The sequence below is a fragment of the Carcharhinus amblyrhynchos genome, chromosome 35 (assembly GCF_965287045.1).
Source record: "Carcharhinus amblyrhynchos chromosome 35, sCarAmb.v2.hapA, whole genome shotgun sequence".
NCBI classification, from domain to species: domain Eukaryota; kingdom Metazoa; phylum Chordata; class Chondrichthyes; order Carcharhiniformes; family Carcharhinidae; genus Carcharhinus; species Carcharhinus amblyrhynchos.
Window position 1 is genome coordinate 75,284 of NC_137358.1, and position 20,261 is coordinate 95,544.

Sequence of the window (20,261 nt, forward strand, 5' to 3'; positions counted from 1 at the left end):
GGAGTTGAGGGGGTTGAGCTATGAGGAGAGGCTGAATAAACTAGGCTTGTACTCGTTAGAGTTTAGAAGAATGAGGGGAGATCTCATTGAGACGTATAAGATGATGAATGGGATGGATAGGATAGAGGTGGAGAGACTCTTCCCGCTCAGAAAGGACAGTAGGACTAGGGGGCACAGCCTCAAGATAAAGGGGGGGCGGTTTAGAACGGAGTTGAGGAGGAACTTCTTCACTCAAAGGGTGGTGAATCTCTGGAATTCTCTGCCCGTTGAAGAGGTGGAGGCTACCTCGCTAAATATTTTTAAGACGCGGGTTGATGGGTTTTTGATAAGAGAAAGGGGATTAAGGGTTATGGGGAGAGGGCGGGAATGTGGAACTGAGCCACGACAGATCAGCCATGATCTTATTGAATGGCGGGGCAGGCTCGAAGGGCTAGTTGGCCTACTCCTGCTCCTATTTCTTATGTTCTTATGTTCTAAACAAGTGACTGTAGCAATTCTCAGGGTGATTTAATAAAAATATTCAAAGTAATATTATTAGGATTTCATAAGGTGAAATTATTTCTCTCGGAATAATCATAAACAAGGTGACTTTTATCCAAATTCAAACCAAGTCATTCTGAAGTGAAATCAGGAAGTGCTTATTTCACAAAGGCAGTAGAAATCTGAAATTGAGTCAACTGGAACATTCACGGTCGAGATTTCTGTTGGTTCAGGGTAATCAAAGCAGTTCAGCACAGAAACAAGCCCCTTTGGCCCAACAACTCTGTGCCGACACAGATGCCTTTGTAATATTTTCTTGCTCCTACGTGGTCCCTATCCCTCTATTCCCTCCCTATTCATGTATCTATCCACATGCCTCTTGAACATTGTTATAGAATCTGCTTCCACCACCTCCTCCAACAGTACATTCCAGGCATTCACCACCCTCTGTGAGAAAAACTTGCTCCTTACATCCCTCTTAAACTTTCCCCCTCTGACTTTCAACCTATACCCTGAATAATTGACCCTTCAACAGTGGGGGAAAAGACTCTGACTATCCACTCTACCCAAGCCTGTCATAATCTTGTAAACCTTTATCAGGTTCCCCCCCTCATCCTCCAAAGCTCCAGTGAAAACAATCCAAGTTTGTTCAACTTTTCTTCATAGTCCATATCCTTCAATACAGCCAACACTCTGGTAAATTTCATCTGCACCCCTTCCAATGCATCAACATCCTTCCGGTACTCCAAATGGATCAGGGGATATGGAACAGATTTGGTAAATAGATTCCAAGTCCAGATCAACTGTAAGCTAAATGAATATTCCTAGTGATAATGGGTGGCACGATGGCACAGTGGTTAGCACTGCTGCCTCAGTTCCAGGGACCTGGGCTTAATTTCCGGTTTAGGTCACTGTCTGTGTGGTTTGCACATTCTCCTCGTGTCTGCGTGGGTTTCCTCCGGGTGCTCCAGTTTCCTCCCACACTTCGAAGATGCGCAGGTTAGGTTGATTGACTGTGCTAAATTTCCCCTTAGGGTCCCGGGATGTGTAGGTTAGAGGGATTAGCAGGGTGAATGTGTAGCGTTGTGGGGATAGGGCCTGAGGTGGGATTGTTGTCGGTGCAGACTGGATGGGCTGAATGGCCTCATTGTCATCGTAGAGTTGATATGATTTCTATGATTTCAAATTAGGACCATAGATACAGGAGTAAGTCATTCAGCCTCTCAAGCCTGTTCTGCCCATTCAATGGGATCATGGCTGATCTATGGCCTAATGCCATATACCTGCCTTTGGCCCATATCCATTAATACCTTTGCTTAACAAAAATCTGTCTCTCTCAGATGGAAGATTAGCCACTGATCCAGCATTAACTACTGTTTGTTGAAGAGAGTTCCAAACCTCTACTACCTGGTGTGTGTAGAAGTGTTTCCCAACATCTCTTCTGAATGGTCTGGCCCTAATTCTTAGGCTATGCTCCTTAGTTCTAACCAGTGGAAATGGTTTATCTTTATCTAGTCCTGTCTTTTCCTGTTGCTATCTTGAGGACTTTGATCAGATCATTCCTTAACTTTCTAAATTCTAAAGAAAACAAGTCCAATTTATATAATCTCTCCTTAAAACTTAACCTCTGAAGTCCAGATATCACTCTTGTAAATCTAGGCTGCACTCCCTCCAAGGCCAATATATCCTTCCCAAAGCGTGGTGTCCAGATTGGCTCACAGCGAGTCCATCCGTGGTTTTGTGATGAATCATTTATTTAAATCAGGGCACTCTTTAAAGGTCTTTTTTGAGAAAGTGATCAAAAATACACCAACACAGCAAGCGGGCTGCCCTGCACTTTTCCTGCCCAAGGTGATACTTTGCCAAAAAAATGGCAAAATTCTGTTCTCGGGTCCTAATGGTGAACATCTAAAGGGAAGCTGACCATTCCTTCTCTTACTCAATCTCCCAGGTTCAACCAGACCGCACAGAGTCTGTCTCACTTACCGTGGCATGCAAATCTTGTACCTTACTGAGAGTTGACATAGCAGCTGAACAATTCTGGCAGTAGACTGGAACGCTCATCTGTGGCTTCACTGCAAACCAAAACGTTAAATGCTAGACCACATAGACAACAACAAACAAAATCTGTGTCTATTTCACATCAAGCTTAGACTGCAAATAGATAAATAATTTATTCTATTATATCTCAAACTTTAAGAAATAAACTGTACTCCACAATGGCTTAATCTCAAAGTGGAGCATCTCAAATGTCAAGGCCTGGAGTTCTGTGGAGTTTTGGAGAGCCCAGGACCTATCAAAATGACAAGCAGGATTCTGATCCAGAAGTCACCAGAACCTCACCATTTCTAACAGGCCTTATTTTTGCTGGAATGTGTGATGGAGTTGAAGGGTAGGGCAGGGCATGACTCCGACACATGGGAAACCCAAACTCAGCAGGACCATTTGAACTGTATTCAAACAGAACCTATTTTCACAGGTGAAAAGACCTTTTCCCTCACTGTTACAAATCTCTAGAAAAATCATAAAGGCTCTTGAAGGGCAGATACAGCTGTAAAACTATCAGCTATCAAGTTACTTAAATGGTCAGCCTTTTAAATATTAGGCAATAACACTGCTTGCCAGTGTGAGTTGAAAAAATTCTGTTCTATCACTTTCAATGACTGTTTGTTAACATATTACTAAGCACTATCATTTAGGCACCATCAGCAGCTGATTGTTTTTTAAAATTTATTAATTCATTGAGGGCAGCACGCTGGCAGAGCTGGTACGCTGCCTCATAGCTCCAGGGACCTGGGTTCGATTCCCGGCCTGGGTCACTGCCTGTGTGGAGTCTGCACATTCTCCCTGTGTCTGCATGGGTTTCCTCCAGGTGCTCTGGTTCCCTCCCATGGTCCAAAGATGTACAGGTTAGGTTGACTGGCTATGCTAATTTGTCCCTTAATATCAGGGGGATGAGTGGGGATAGGGTGGAATTGTTGTCCCTGCAGACTTGATGAACTGAATGGCCTCCTTCTGCGCTGTAGAGTTTCTCAAACATAGAACAGTACAACACAGGAACAGGCCCCTTGGCCCAAAATGTTGTGCTGAATATGATGCCAAATTAAACAAAGCCTTTCTACTTGCCCTCGCTCCGTGTCCCTCTCGCCCTCGCTCCGTGTCCCTCTCGCCCTCGCTCCGTGTCCCTCTCGCCCTTGCATACTCATGTGCTTATCTAAAAGCCCCTTAAACACCATTATTGTATTGCTATGCCTGGCAGCGCATTCCAGATGTCTACCACTCTATGTATAAAAGCTTGCCCCTCACATCTCCTTTGAACTTTCTCCCTCTCATCTTAAGCGCGTACCCCCTGGTATAAGACACTGCAACTCTGGGAAAAACATTTTGACTGTCAGCCCTATCTATGCCTCTCAATTTTATCTTCTAACGGGTCTCACCTCAGCCTTTGCCGCTCCAGAGAAAACAACCCTAGTTTGTCCAGCCTCTCCTTATAGCTCAATGCCTTTAATCCAGGCAACATCCTGGTAAACCTCTTCTGCATCCTCTCCAGAGCCTCAACATCCTTCCTGTGGCACCCAGAATTAAACACAATACTCTTAAATGTAGCCTAACCAAAGTTTTATAAATTTGCAACATGACATCCTGACTCTTGTACTCAATGCCCTGACCAATAAAAGCAAGCCTTCTTTACCACCCCATCTACTTGTGTGGCCACTTTCAGGAAGCTATGAACTTGAACCCCAAGATAACATTTGATTTCCAAAATGCAGCACCTCACACTTGCCCGGATTAAACTCCATCTGCCATTTCTCCATCCATATCTGCAATTGATCTATATCCTCTGTAACTTCTACATTATCCAATCTCCACCTATCTTTGTGTCATTTTCAAACTTACTAATCCACCCATCTTCATTTTCATCCAAGTCATTTATACATGTCACAAGCAGCAGAGGTCCCAGTACAGATCCCTGCGAATCATGGCATGTGGTGTCACTGGCAAGACCAGCATTTATTGTCCATCCCTAATTACCCTTGAGTGGGTAGTAAGCCATCTTCTCAAACTGCTGCAGTTTATGCAGGCACACCCATGGGCTGTCAGGGAGAGATTCTGGCATTTGACCCAGTGACAGTGAAGGAATAGTGATACTATTCCAGGTCAGGATAGTATGTGCCTTGGAGGGGAGTTTACCAGGGTTGTTATCCCCACGTATGTGCTGCCCTTGTCCACAACCTATCATTGTCACAACAGAGGTTGTAAGTTCACAACTGATTGAAGTTCAAAAATATTAAAATATTAGCTGTCTTTAATGTGTGGTTATGAATCAAAATATTCATTTTAAGTACTTGAGGCAGTTTATATGGATTGACTGAGGTTTCAAAAATGGGAGTATTCTAATTTAGTGAACGTCTATAATAGATATTTAGAATTTTATTTTATTCTCTCTCTGTATGGTGCCTGAGGAATGTCTATGATGGACAGTGGGTGAGTTGACATGAAAGATGTGGTGGTTGTGGAGCATGACAATAATATCAGGTAGAATTTTCTCCTTCTTGGTCCCAATGAAAGCTCAGTTCCCGGATGTATTAAAAGAGAAATGGGGTATCCATTTGGAAGAGTTCCCAAGATTTTCCAAACTGGGGAGCATTTTGGGTTTGTACCCCAGTGTGTATCAGTAAAATGGATCATTTTTGGATGACAGGCTGTATTGTTGTAACACAATGATAAATGTTTGGGTCCTGGCTACTTACAATCCATGATAATAACTTAGATGGTACATTGCTCGGTGTAAAGGTAAGCTAGCTTTGTGCAGGGTGTAATAAGGCTGGAAAAGGATATATACCTGTCCAATTATTGAGCCAAAGGTGGCAAGTGGAGTATAATGGAATATTGGTCCAAAGATGTGCAGGTTAGACGGATTGGCTATGCTAAATTATCCCTTAGTGTCTAAAAGATGTGTAGTTTAAGTGGATTAGCTATGGTAAATGTGTAGGGTTACAAGGATTAGGGCAGTGGGAGGTGGGTGGGGTGGAGGGGCTGGGTAAGAAATTTTTTCAGAGAGTTGGTGCCGATTCAATGGGCTGAATGGCCTCCTGCACTGTAAAGATCTTATGAATTCTTTGATGTTTATTACATAGGAAATGCAATATCAAAGTAGAGAAGCTTTAATCCAGGCTTGGTTGCTTTCCTTCGCTAAAGAATATTTGTAAACCAGATGGACTTTTCCATCAAATATAATTTTCCATGGGCAATTTATGAATTAATTTAAATGATAATGGTGGGATTTGAACCCATGATCCCACAGCACCATTAGCCTGGATTATTAGTCCAGTGATATGCTCATGACATCACTGCTTCCCCCAATGGAATGTGAAAATTCCCACACCAAATACAGGAAAATATCAGCAATGTTTTATGTAACTAATACTGTATAGCATTCCCTCTCTGTAATAAATTACGTAGTAGTGTGATTATAGGATCAGTGAATCTTAATTGTAATATTCACCGTTCTTCATGTCGACTAGCTTCCCCAGGTTCACCAACACTACATTGGTGCTTCCCTTTATCTCTTGTTTCTGTTGTTTCAAAAATGCTGCCAAAGAAAGCAAAGAAAGAAGTTAGTGTTTCAGCAGCCCAGCAAACACATTGCAAGCTGAGGCACTAATGACACCAAGCCTAGAATTATAAAACATACTTCCATTCAAAAGAAGGAGCTGCAGTAATGAATTGGTAATGGTTCTGGAACCCATTGCTGATGATTGCAATTATGATGGAAACTTGCAAAAGTGAAATTCGCTTAACAGGCCAGATTGTCATAGCAACATAATTTAACCAATAATATCCTTTAGGGAAGAGACCCTGTCACTTAACTGAGTTGAGTCTGAACCAAACATGAAGCAATCAACAAGGTCTCGGCAAATCAGGTAACAATGAGGCTTTTGCAGATATTGGCAAGTCTGACTACTAGCAAATGGGTGCAGTTGCACAGTCATATGGGATGAGCTCTGGAAAATGTGTTAACAAGGACAAAGAATAGGCTTGGATTGTTTTATTTAGAGCAGAGAAGGCTGAGGAGGGAGAGACATGATCGAGGGGTATAAGGTTGCGAGGGGTATAAACAGGATGAGTAGGGAGCAGTTGTTCATCGTGATTCAAGGGTCAATTACAAAGGTGCATAGTTTTAGGTTGAGTGGTAGGAGATTCAGAAATTCACTCAGAGGGCGGTGGGAATCTGGAATGTGCTGCCTGGGAAGATTGTGGAGGCAGGAAACCTTACAACCTTTAAAAAAATTTAGATGAACACTTAATATATCATAACAATTGAGAGTATGGGACAAGTGCTAGAAAATGGGATTAGTGTGACTTCAGTGGTTGGTATTGTTGGTGCAGTCTGGATGGGCCTTCTGTGCTCTACATGACTCTATACGCAGGCTGCCAAGGAACTAACTGACCAGTAGCACAGAAACTGTAGGGCAACCAGTGTGCTGCAAGGAATGGGTGCAAATGTTACTGCCTCTCTAAAGAAGGCAAATTAACCCACTTCCATAAAACACCCTCAAATGCTTCACTTTAGATGTGGTCTGGTTCAAGCTTGCTTTAACATGTGGGTCAGGAGTTAGCATCAGGGAGGATTCACTCAATCTCACAAACTCATGGAGAACTTTGCAGGTCTCCCTGTGTGCAGCTGAGGAAATGAGATAAGTGAATGAACTGGGACAAAGGACAAACGCCATACTGGAAATCAATTGTAGAGAGAGAGAGAATATATTTGGTTGCCACTTCTTTTTCTAAACTGTAGGTAGCTTGATTAGACAATGGCAGTTAGTGAATACAATATTGTACTATGTTATTGATAGCTAAATATGTTGACTTCAGTTTTATGGAAACATTGATGATAGGAGCAGGAGGCAGCCATCTGGCCCTTTGAGCCTGCTCTGCCATTCATTACAATCATGACTAATCATCCAACTCAATAGCCTAATCCTGTTTTTTCCCATAACCTTTGATCCCATTTGCCCCAAGTGCTATATTCAGCCGCCTCTTGAACATGTTCAATGTTTTGGCATCAACTACTTCCTGTGGTAACGAATTCCACAGGCTCACCACTCTCTGGGTGAAGAAATGTCGCCTTATCTCCGTGGTAAATGGTCTACCCTGAATCCTGAGACTGTGACCCCTGGTTCTGGACTCCCCCCACCATCGGGAATATCCTCCCTGTATCTACCCTATCTAGTTCTGTTTGAATTTTATTAGTCTCTATGAGATCCCACCCTCATTTGTTTAAATTCCAATGAAAACAATCCTAACCTAGTCAATCTCTCCTCATACATCAGTCTGTTATCCCCGAAGAACCTTGGCTGAAGTTGTAGAAAATGAGGCTGTTAATGAGGATGTGCATTATACAGTGTATAGAACTAACAAGCTCTATAATGACAGAGGGATGTTGGAAAAAAAATTAAATTGATAATTTTCCACTTTCTAAAAATAATATTTTCATGACAGCCCAATAAAAATATCAATCATCCAGACAAAGCATCAATAGCTGAAGCTGTAAGCACTTGAAATATCTTTACCTGGTGTAAATAAACCGTCTGAAACTGACAACATAGAATAGAGAGCCAGAGCAGTCAATTGAGTCGTGCTTCAAAAGGCTAGTGGATTTCTGGGTTCTCAGTCAGAAGAAGTAGGAGCAGGAGTAGGCCATTTGACCACTCCATTCAATAAGATCATGACTGATCTTTTCATGGGCTCAGTTTACCCAGCCATTCACCATAACCCTTAATTCCTTTACCGTTCAAAAATCTATCTATCCTTGCCTTAAAAACATTCAATGAAGGAGCCTCAACTGCTTCACTGGGCAGGGAATTCCACAGATTCACAACCCTTTGTGTGAAGAAGTTTCTCCTCAACTCAGTCCTAAATCTGCTTCCTCTTATTAGACTATGCCCCCTAGTTCTAGTTTCACCCACCAGTGGAAACAACTTCCATGCTTCTATCTCATCTATTCCCTTCATAATCATATATGTTTCTATAAGATCTCCCCTCATTCTTCTGAATCCCAATGAGTATAGCCCCAGTCTACTCAGTCTCTCCTCAGTAGCCAACGTCTCAACTCTAGAATCAATCTAGTGAATCTCCTCTGCAGCCCAGCCCCCCCCCCCCCACCAAGTGCCAGTATATCTTTTCTCAATTAAGGAGACTAAAACTGTACACAATACTCCAGGTGTGGCCTCACCAGCACCTTATACAGCTGCAACATACTCTGTTTTTAAACTCCATCCCTCTCGCAAAGAAGGACCTCATCAAACCTCATCATGTATGTTCATTGAGAACTCAAAAATCCATTCAAGTACCAAAACACCCAAAACACAAGGAAAACATAAGGCATGAGGATAAAAAAAAAAAGAACAAAGAACAGTACAGCACAGGAAACAGGCCCTTCGGCCCTCCAAGCCTGTGCCACTCATTGGTCCAACTAGACCATTCGTTTATATCCCTCCATTCTCAGGCTGCTCATGTGACTATCCAGGTAATTCTTAAACGATGCCAGCGTGTCTGCCTCTACTACCCTACTTGGCAGTGCATTCCAGGCCTCCCCCACCCTCTGAATAAAAAACGTCCCTCTGATATCTGAGTTATACCTCGCCCCTCTCACCTCGAGCCCATGACCCCTCGTGATCATCACCTCCGACCTGGGAAAAAGCTTCCCACTGCTCACCCTATCTATACCCTTCATAATTTTGTACACCTCTGTTAGGTCTCCCCTCATTCTCTGTCTTTCCAGGGAGAACAACCCCAGTCTACCCAATCTCTCCTCAAAGCTAAGACCCTCCATACCAGGCAACATCCTGGTAAACCTTCTCTGCACTCTCTCCAAAGCCTCCACATCCTCTGGAACCTCTCCCATCTCCATCGACGACGCAAAGATCATCGCCAGGGGCTCTGCAATCTCTTCCCTCACCTCCCACAGTATCCTGGGGTACATCCCATCTGGTCCCGGTGACTTATCTAACTTGATAGCGTTTAAAAGTTCTAACACATCCTCTTCCTTAACATCCACATACTCAATCTTTTCAGTCTGCCGCAAACCTGTAGTACAACCACCCAGATCACTTTCCACCGTGAATACCGAGGCAAAATACTCATTAAGCACCCCTGCCATTTCTTCCGGTTCCACACAGACTTTTCCCCATTCACCTTTTATAGGTCCTATCCCTTCTCTTCTCATCCTTTTACTTTTCACATATTTGTAGAATGCCTTGGGATTCTCCTTAATCTTACCCGCCAAGGCCTTCTCGTGACCCCTTCTGGCTCTCCTAATTTCCTTTTTAAGCTTGTTCCTACAACCTGTATACTCCTCTAGATCCTTAACATCTCCTGGCTCTCTGAACCTTTTGTATACCTTCTTTTTCTTCCTGACTAGATTTATCACAGCCTTTGTGCACCACGGTTCCTGCGACCTACCAAAACGTCCCTGTCTCATCGGAACGTTGTTGTGCAGAACTCCAGACAAACATTCCTTGTAAATCCGCCACCTTCCTTCTGTACTTTTCCCAAGAACGCCTCCTTCCAGTTTATTCGTCCAATTGTCTGCCTGATGTCTTCATATTTCCCCTTACTCCAGACAAACACCTTCCTAGCCTGCCTGATCCTATCTCTTTCCAATGCTATTGTGAAGGAGATAGAATTATGATCTCCATCCCCAAGATGCTCTCCAACCGAGAGATCCGACACCTGTCCTGGTTCATTAGCCAGCACCAGGTCAAGTACAGCCTCTCCTCTTGTAGGCTTATCCACGTACTGTGTCAGGAACCCCTCCTGAACACACCTAACAAACTCCTCCCCATCCAAATCCCTTACCCTAGGGATATTCCAGTCGATGTTTGGGAAATTGAAGTCTCCCATCACGACAACTCTGTTATTACTACATCTCTCTAGGATCTGTTTCCCTATCTGCACCTCAACTTCCCTGTCACTATTGGGCGGCCTATAGAAAACACCCAGCAAAGATATCGACCCCCTTGCTGTTCCTAACTTCCACCCACAGAGACTCTGTAGATAGTCCCTCCACGGCATCCTCCTTCTCTGCAGCCATGACACCGTCCCTGATCAACAGTGCCACTCCGCCACCTCTTTTGCCCCCAACCCTGTCCTTCCTGAAACATCTGAATCCCGGCACCTGAAGTACCCAGTCCTGTCCCTGAGACATCCAAGTCTCTGTAATGGCCACCACATCACATTTCCAAGCAGCAATCCACACCCTAAGCTCATCCACTTTATTCACTACACTCCTGGCGTTAAAATAGACACACCTCAGACCCTCGGTCTGGGTGCTCCCCTTCTCCATCACCCGTCTAACCTCCCTCTCATACTGTCTACAGTCCTTCCCTACCCGGGAGCCAACCTCCTCGGTCTCAGTCTCCTCATCTCTGTTCCCTCCCCCCAACCTTTCTAGTTTAAAGCCCCCCCAGTAGCCCTGGCCAGTCTTCCCGCCAAGATATTGGTTCCCCTGGGATTCAAGTGCCACCCGTCCTTACTGAACAGGTCACACCTGCCCCTAAAGAGGTCCCAATGATCCAGGAACCAGAATCCCTGCCCCCTGCTCCAGTCCCTCAGCCACGCATTCACCCTCCACCTCATTCCATTCCTGCTCTCACTCTCCCGCGGCGCAGGCAGCAATCCTGAGATTACTACCTTCGCATTCCTCTTTCTCAGCTGTCTACCTAATTCCCTATAATCCCTTTTCATGACCCCTTCCCTCTTCCTGCCTACATCAGCAGTACCGATATGTACCACAACCTCCGGCTCCTCACCCTCCCCTTTCAGGATGTCTGGAACACGCCCAGAGACATCCCGGATCCCAGCTCCAGGGAGACAAACCACCATCCGCGACTCCCGTCTGCGTCCGCAAAAACCACCTGTCTGACCCCTCACTATGGAGTCCCCTATTAACACTGCCTTGCTGCTCTTTTCCTTACTTTTTTGAAGTACTGGGTCAGGCTCAGCTTCAGAGACCCGGCCACCGCTCCCTCCCCCAGGTGAGCTGTCCCCCCCAGCAGTACTCAGACGGGAGTACTTATTTTGAAGGGGGACAACCACCAGTATGCTCTCCATCACGTGAGCTTTCCCCTTCCTAACCGTTATCCACTTGCCTTCTTCCCGTTGCCCCGGTGTGACCACTTGCCGATAGCTCCTGTCAATTACCTCCTCATTCTCTCTAATGAGACGAAGGTCCTCGAGCTCCAGTTCCAGTTCCTTAACCTGGTCCCTTAGAAACCACAGCTCCACATACCAAAGCTGGAAATTTTCCATTACACGAGCATATTTGAATGTTAACTAATCCTGAAGAAGGGTGTATGCCTTTGGCCTATTGCCTTTATATTGGAACCACAGAGATAGCTAGCTGTTAAGAATTGTATTGTGTCATGTTTAAGTCTTGTAATTGATAAAAGTTATGCTACTTGTTTTTGTTATATTTTAACTGTGTTATAAAGTCCCATATGGGAGACTGATAGCGAAGGTAAGACCCATGGGATCCAAGGAAATTTGGCACATTGGATCCCGAATTGGCTGAGTAGCAGGAAGCAGAGGGTGATAGTTGAGGAATGTTTTTCTGACTGGAATACTGTGCCCAGTGGGGTCCTAAGGAATCAGTTTTGGGTCCCTTGCTATTTGTGGCTTATAAAAACAATTTGGACTTGAATATGGGAACATTGATCAGTAAGTTTGTGGATAAGACAAAAATTGGTGAGGTGGTAACTACTGAGGAAGATAGCCTTCGATGAAATGAGAATATAGACAGGCTGGTCAGATGGGTTGGTCAGCGAGAAATGGAATTCAATCTGGATTAGTGTGAAGCAGGACACACGAGGCCAGGGAAACCTGATGAATGACACGACCCTGGGAATCTCTGAGGATCAGAGCGGCTTTGCTATGCACATACACTCGTCTCTAAAGTAGCAGTAAAGGTGGTCAAAGTGGTGAAGAAGGCATTATGGAATACTTGCTTTTATTGGCTGAGGCACTGCTGTAAAAACACAGTAATGTCACCATTGTCCCAGGTGACAATAAGGAGAGCTGACTAGTGGTGATTTAACCCAAGGATTACGAGATTACAGGTGAGGGGAAAGGTTCAGAAAGTGGGCCTTCGTGAACAACCTCAGCTGTTACAGGAATTGAACCCGTGCTGTTGGCATTGCTGTGCATCACAACCAACTGTCCAGCCAACTGAGCTAACAGGCTTCAAAACATTGGTTAGGCCACAGCTTGAGTAAGTTCTGGAATCCACATTATCGGAAGGATTTGATAGCACTGGAAAGGGTGCGGAGGAGATTTACCAGATTATTGACTGGGCTGGAGAGTTTTAGTTACGAAGAGAGATTGGATAGACTGGGGTTGTTTTCCTTAGAAGAGAGGAGATCGAGAGGGTACATGATTGAGATGTATAATTATGAGTGCACAGAAAGAAACTTTTCCTCCTTGGTGGAGGGATCAGTGACCAGGAACACAGATGGAAGGTAAGAAGCAGGTGGTTTTGAAGGGATGTGAGGAAAATATTTTCGCCCAAAGGATCATGGAAGTCTGGAACTCACTGCCTGAAAGGATAATGGAGGCAGAAACTCTTACAACAGTTAAGAAGTATGTCCACTTGTGATGCCAAGACACACAAGGTTGTGAATCAAGTGCTGGAAAATGGGATTCACAGACACATAGAAACAGAGAGGATAGGAGCAGGAGGAGGCCATTTGGTCCTTCAAGCCTAATCTGCCATTCATTAAGATTATGACTGATCATCCAAATCAATAGCTTAATCCTGCTTTTTCCCCATAACGTTTGATCCCATTTGCCCCCAAGTGCTATATTCAACCACCTCTTGAATACATTCAATGTTTTGGCATCAACTACTTCCCATGGTAATGAATTCCTCAGGCTCAGCACTCTATGGGTGAAGAAACTCTGTCCTAAATGGTCTACCCTGAATCCTCAGACTGTGACGTCTGGTTCTGGACCATTGGCAAAATCCTCCCTGCATCTATCCTGTCTAGACCTGTTAGAATTTTATTAATCCCTATGGGGTGCCCCCTCATTCATCTGAGCTCGAGCAAAAACAATCCTAATCCCGTCAATCTCTCCTCACACATCAGTCCTGACATCCCCAGAATCAGCCTGGTAAACCTTCGCTGCTCTCCCTCAAGAGCAAGAACATCCTTCCTCAGAAAAGGAGACCAAAACTGCACACAATACTCTCACTGAGGCCCTGTATAATTGCAACATATCCCCCGCTCCTGTACTCGAAACCTCTCACAATGAAGGCCAACATACCATTTGCCTTCTTTACCGCCTGCTGTACCTGCATGCTTACCTTCAGTGAGTGGTGCATAAGGACACCCAGGTCCCTCTGCACACTCCCCTCTCCCAATTTACAGCCATTCAGGTAGTAATCTGCCTTCTTGTTTTTGCTTCCAAAGTGAATACCCTCACATTCATCCAAATTATACTGCATCTGCCATTGATTAGTCCACTCACCCACCCAGATCATTCTGAAGGATCTCTGCATCCTCATCACAGTTCACCCTCCCACTCAACTTGGTATCATCTGCAAACTTTGAGATGTTACATTTTGTTCCCTCATCTAAATCATTAATATATATTGTGAATAGCTGGGGTCCCAGCACCGATCCCTGTGGCACCCCACTAGTTATTGCCTGCCAATTTGAAAAGCACCCACTAATTCCTACTCTTTCCTTTCTCTCTGCCAACCAGTTTTCTATGATGTGGAGATTCTGGCATTGGACTGGAATAAACACAGTAAGAAGTCTCTCAACACCACGTTAAAGCCCAACAGGTTTATTTGGTAGCAAACGCCACTAGCCCCGAAAGCTAGTGGCATCTGCTACCAAATAAATCTGTTGGACTTTAGCCTGGTGTTGAGAGACTTCCTACTGTGTTTAACCAGTTTTCTATCCATCTCAATACATTTCCCCAATCCCCTGTGCTTTATTCTTGCATGATCATCCCTTGTGCAGGACTTTGTCAAATGCTTTCTGAAAGTCCAAATATACCACATCAACTGACTCCCCCTTGTCAACTCTACTAGTTACATTTCCAATGAATTCCTACAGATTTGTGAAACATGATTTCCTCTTCATAAATCCATGCTGACTCTGTCTGATCCTGCCACTGCTTTCTAAATGCTCTGCTATAAAGTCCTTGATAATGGATTTGAGAATTTTCCCCACTACCGATGTTAAGTTTACTGGTCTATAATTCCCTGTTTCTTTCTCTATCTCCCTTTTTGAATATTGGAGTGATATTCGCTCCCCTCTAATCTGCAGGGACTGTTCCAGAGTCTATAGAATCCTGGAAGATGACCACCAATGCATCCACTATTTCTACAGCCACTTCCTTAAGTACTCTGAGATGTAGATTTTCAGGCCCTGGGGATTTATCCACCTTCAAGCCCATCAATTTTCCCAGCACCATTTCACTACTAATATTGATCTCTCTCAGTTCTACCTTTCAGTAAATCTTGCATTCTCCAACATTTCTGGCATCTGATTTGTGTCCTCTTTTGTGAAGACAGAACCAAAGTGTGTATTCAGTTGCTCAGCCATTTCTCTGTCCCCTATTATACATTCCCCTGTTTCTGTCTGTAGGGGAGCTACATTTGTCTTCACCAACCTCTTTCTCTTCACGTATCTATAGAAACTCTTAACATCAGTCTTCATATTCCCTGCAAGCTTACTTTCAAACTGTATTTTCCCCTCCTTGATCAATCCGATTAGAGTAGTTAGGTGGTTTGTCTTTGCCCAGTGCAGATGTGATGGGCTGAAGGGTCTTTTCCTATGCTGTATACCTCAATGACTCTAATATCCAGACGGTACAAATTGAAAATGTCAATAATCCTTGCAGTTTTAGTAACTTCATCCAGAGACTCAAGTGTTGGTGAATTTTTGCACATGTCACACATCCAACAGACAATAAAATGAACATTCTTCTTTCTGTTTAGAATGGAAACATCATCCAGATTGCTAGTTTATGAAACTGTCTGTACTTCTCAACAATCCTGGTATATTTAGTTGCTCGATTGCATTTCATGTCTTCCTTGTCCTGAAAGACACACACTGAGCTCCTCATTCAATAAATGTACTTACTTCTATTAGGCAAGGGAGGGGGCTGAGAATCCGAAGCAGCCTGGAGCTGAACACAGGGTGTTGACAATACTTGATGCCCAGGACCTTTAGTGGAAGTTGAATGAATCAGTTCCACATAATCAGGTACACGTTTCATATTCCTTGGTCTGGGTGGGAGCGGAGGGGGTGGCCCTGATCAATAACACAATGGGTACAGAGATTAATTTACATACACCAAATTTACAGAATAAACCAAGGATATTTTGTCCAAATGGTCTCTATTATTAATGATATCAGAAAATGAAGCCATTCAGTCCATCTAGTTCATCAAATAATCCCGTCACAGGACCATCAGGCTCTGTCAAAGTTTACCTTTAACTTTGCTATAATTGGTTATTATGTAAATATGCGCTGCACTGACACCCTAATACAGCTTGGCTGCACTCTCACTCCCTTGTTCTAAGCTGATGATGTGATGTAATCCATCCTACAGGCCAATAGAATGCCAATCTGGTTATATTAACCATATCTCAAAAATTATTGCCCCACTCACATCCAATCACTGTCCACTGTCCCAAAAATGCAACTCAAAACTCTAGCCCAAGGATGCCCAGTTCTGTGGATTTTTTAATTCATTTACACTGTGTTGGCCTTGCTGGCTGGCCAGTATTTATTGCCCATTTCTAATGGCCCTTGGTTAGCTGGTGATGAGCTGCTTTCTTGAATGGCTACAGTCCATGTGGTGTGGGTACAGCCACAGTGCTGTTAGGAATAGAGTTCCAGAATTTTGACCAAGAAACACTGAAGGAACAGTGACATATTCCCAAATCAGGATGGCGAGTGACTCGGAGGCAGTGGTGTTTGTTAACAACAAATGTTAGTCTATAATGGAGGAGTAATACAGCTGTATTACATACAGTAATACAGTGTTTTACCTTCGGCAAGTTTAGCCTGATTGCAGCTGAGATACAAATATCTTGTGGTTCCCCATCCCAAATGTTGCAGTTGTGTCCATTATACTCTTCTGTAGGTTGAGCCAATAATCATCACATGCCTTTAACAAAACAATTAGCTTAACAATGCAATTGCCAAAGCATGTACTTGCTGATTTGTTGACACATTAATAGTGTTTCCAGATATCTGCTGCCACACGGTAGTGGTCATGGGTTTGGAAGATGCTGCCAAGGGAGCCTTGGTGAGTTCCTGCAGAGTATTTTGTAAACGGTACACACGGCTGCCACTGTTTGTCAGTGGTGGATGGAGTGAGCATTTGTGGAAAAGTTACCAATCAGGGGGCTGCTTTGTCCTGAGGTGGTAAAGTGGCACAGTGGTTAGCACTGCGACCTCGCAGCTCCAGAGACACAGGTTCAATTCTAGCCTTGGGTCACTGTCTGTGTGGAGTTTGCACATTCTCCCATGTCTGCATGCGTTTCCTCCTGGTGATCCAGTTTCCTCCCACAGTCCAAAGATTTGCAGATTAGACGGATTGGACATATTAAATTGCCCTTTGGTATCCCAAGATGTGAAGATTAGACGGAGTAGCCATGGTAAATGTGTGGGGTTGCAAAGATAAGGCAGGGGAAGAGAGCCTGGATAAGATGCTCTGTCAGAAAGTCTGTGCAGACTCGATAGGTTGATTAGCCTTGTCTGCATTGTAAGGATTTTATGCTTCTATGGATAGCGTTGAACTTCTTAAGTGTTGTTGGTGCTGCACTCCTTCAGGTAGGTACAGAGTATTCCATTACACACTTAACTTGTGCCTTCTAGATGACAGGGAGTCAGCAAGTTAGTTACTCATTGCAGGATTCCTAGCCTCTGATCTGTTCTTATATTCTATACCTCAGTTAATAAATGCAAGTATCCCATATGCTTTCTTAACCATCTTATCGATCTATTCTGCTGCTTTCAGGGTCTATGGACATGCACCCCAAGGCTCCTCTCTATTTCCTAGCAACCTACTGTTCGTTGGGTACTCCCTTGCCTTATTAGTCCTCCCGAAATTCATCATCTCACACTTTCAGGGTCAAATTCCATTGTCACTGTTCTGCCCATCAGACCAGCCCCTCTAAATCAATCTGTAATCTTGCTTTTCCCTCCTCACTATTTATCACACCACCGATTATCATGCCATCTGTGAACTTACTGATACTGATCATGGCCTTGGAGGGAGTGCAGAGGAGGTTTACTAGGCTGATACCGGAGTTGAGGGGGTTGAGCTATGAGGAGAGGCTGAATAAACTAGGCTTGTACTCGTTAGAGTTTAGAAGAATGAGGGGAGATCTCATTGAGACGTATAAGATGTTGAATGGGATGGATAGGATAGAGGTGGAGAGACTCTTCCCGCTCAAAAAAGACAGTAGGACTAGGGGGCACAGCCTCAAGATAAAGGGGGGGCGGTTTAGAACGGAGTTGAGGAGGAACTTCTTCACTCAAAGGGTGGTGAATCTCTGGAATTCTGTGCCCGTTGAAGTGGTGGAGGCTGCCTCGCTAAATATTTTTAAGACGCGGGTTGATGGGTTTTTGATAAGCGAGGGGATTAAGGGTTATGGGGAGAGGGCGGGAAAGTGGAACTGAGCCACAGATCAGCCATGACCTTATTGAATGGCGGGGCAGGCTCGAAGGGCTAGATGGCCTACTCCTGCTCCTATTTCTTATGTTCTTATGTTCTTATACCTCTAATTTTCACATCTAGATCAGTAACAGCAAGGAAGCCAGCCCTGATGGCTGAAGTATATCACTGGGCACAGGCTTCCAGTCACAAAACGACCTTCGACCATCACCTCCTGCTACTAGAGTAATTTTGGATCCAGTCTTTCAAACTGCCCTAGATCCCATGGGCTTGAACTTCACTGAGTGTCTCCCAGTAACTCATCTCCTGACTCTCCAAAAACTATCCACTATCTACAAGGCACAAATCACGTCTTTGGTCTCTACTTGCCTGGAAGGGTGCAGCTCCTACAACACTCAAGAACCTCAAGATTATCTAGGACAAAGCAGCCTGCTTCATTGATACCCCATCCACAAAGATAAACATTTCCTCTCTCCACCACTGATGCACAGTGGCACCCGTGTGTACCATCTACAAGATGCACTGCAGCAACTCACCAAGGTTCCTTTGACAGCACCTTCCAAACTCGTGACCTCCACCATAGAGAAAGAGAAAGGTTGCAAATGCTTGAGAACGCCACCACCTCCTACAAGTTCCCCCCCTGACTTGGAAATGTATCGCTATTTCTTCACAATCACTCAATCAAAATCCTGGAATTCCCTCCCCACCAGCACCGAGTCTATCTGAATGGAAGGTGCAGTTCAAGTAGGCGATTCACCATCACCTTCTCAAGGGCAGTTAGGAATGGGCAACAAATTCTGGCCTAACCAGCAACACCCACATCTCACAAAAGAATTAAAAATACAAGAGCTTTGCTGACCTTCCCAATTGCTCAGGCCTATCCCTGCTTCCCCACACATTTACCATGCTTCCAAAGCACTCTACATGGAGGCTTTACTGATGTCAGAATACAGGCCTCTCGTATATCGGTTTTGAAAGTCAGGCCTTGCACAGAGATAAGGGACACACAGATAGAAAGAGTGGCATCAGGCAGAGACAGGACACTAGGCAGAGTCACATGTGGAAGGCCATGAATGGGATCCTTATGAACCTTACCAGAGACAAAAGAATAATAATAAAATATTAAATGTCAATAACTGATCCCAAAAATATCCGGGCAGCGAATGGAGCGAGTTGACATGAGAAATACAATTGGCAGAGTGACATCACCATTAAAGAGCAAATGTTAAACAGACACCGAAGGCCTGAGAAATGATCAGAAAGAGATTTAGGCCCAAACAGAGGCTTCATCAGACAGCGAGACACGTCCAGCGAGGTGATCCCTGGTTTGAAATTTTGAGAATATAAATAATTATTTGCAAGGTAATTATTTTGAAGCTTACCGTGGCCATTGTTGCTAATCTGATGCCGGGGGGGTGGCAGAGGTGGCGGGTTGGTCAGGTGCTGCATCGTTTGAGAGTCTGACATCTTCCTGTTTTCATAATAATTGGCTGAACCTTCTGCCACATCATACACCCGCCCTGCTACAGAGATGTTGCCGGGAGCTGGAGGACTACTGACTGCCTGGCCATGGAATCCAGTATCCAGGCTAATGCCAGACCTATTGTCATAAACAGAGTCAGATTTCGGAGCTACAACAATTGCTGGGGTCCAATTATCATACACGGGGCCTCCACCTTCCACAGGATCATAGAAAGAGGCTTCGACAAGTTTCTTATCCTCAGGTGTTGAGCTGCTGCCTGTTACTGGGTCATAGAGATGGGCCACTGGATGCTCACCTATCAACAGTCAAGAATAATTCTGGTCACAGTTAAGTGTTGGGATACATTTTAAAAAATTCTTGTTTCCAAATACTTGCCAGAGACGGTGTTCTTCACAGGCCCCGTTGGGTAATTTCTGTAAAAACCAGGTGGTTGTGTCTGGTTTGTGTTGTCTGGGTAAGAAATGTAAATGTGACTACTGGCAAACTCCATCTCGCTAGGCCAGCCAATCCGACAATGAGATCACACCTTCAAATCTGTAAAGTTAAATAATGATTTAGAAACGGAGATTATGTGTCGTTAAATGAATTTTTTTCA

General features: G+C 44.2%; 1 protein-coding gene across 4 annotated transcripts in view; it reads right to left on the reverse strand.

The window, feature by feature from the left end:
* LOC145361697 (circularly permutated Ras protein 1-like) overlaps positions 1–20,261 on the reverse strand; it is a 105,246-nt gene that overhangs the window by 61,474 nt on the left and 23,511 nt on the right. For 3 of the 4 annotated variants that reach the window (XM_080217609.1, XM_080217612.1, XM_080217610.1), the window contains exons 2-6: positions 20,042–20,200; positions 19,566–19,961; positions 15,636–15,806; positions 5,987–6,073; positions 2,467–2,555 (exon numbers count right to left, since the gene is read on the reverse strand). In XM_080217609.1, coding sequence (XP_080073735.1) covers positions 2,467–2,555; positions 5,987–6,073; positions 15,636–15,806; positions 19,566–19,961; positions 20,042–20,156 — 858 coding nt within the window. In that variant the 5' untranslated portion in view covers positions 20,157–20,200. The remainder of the gene's footprint in view (positions 1–2,466; positions 2,556–5,986; positions 6,074–15,635; positions 15,807–19,565; positions 19,962–20,041; positions 20,201–20,261) is intronic. The other variant, XM_080217613.1, reaches the window with a different exon arrangement.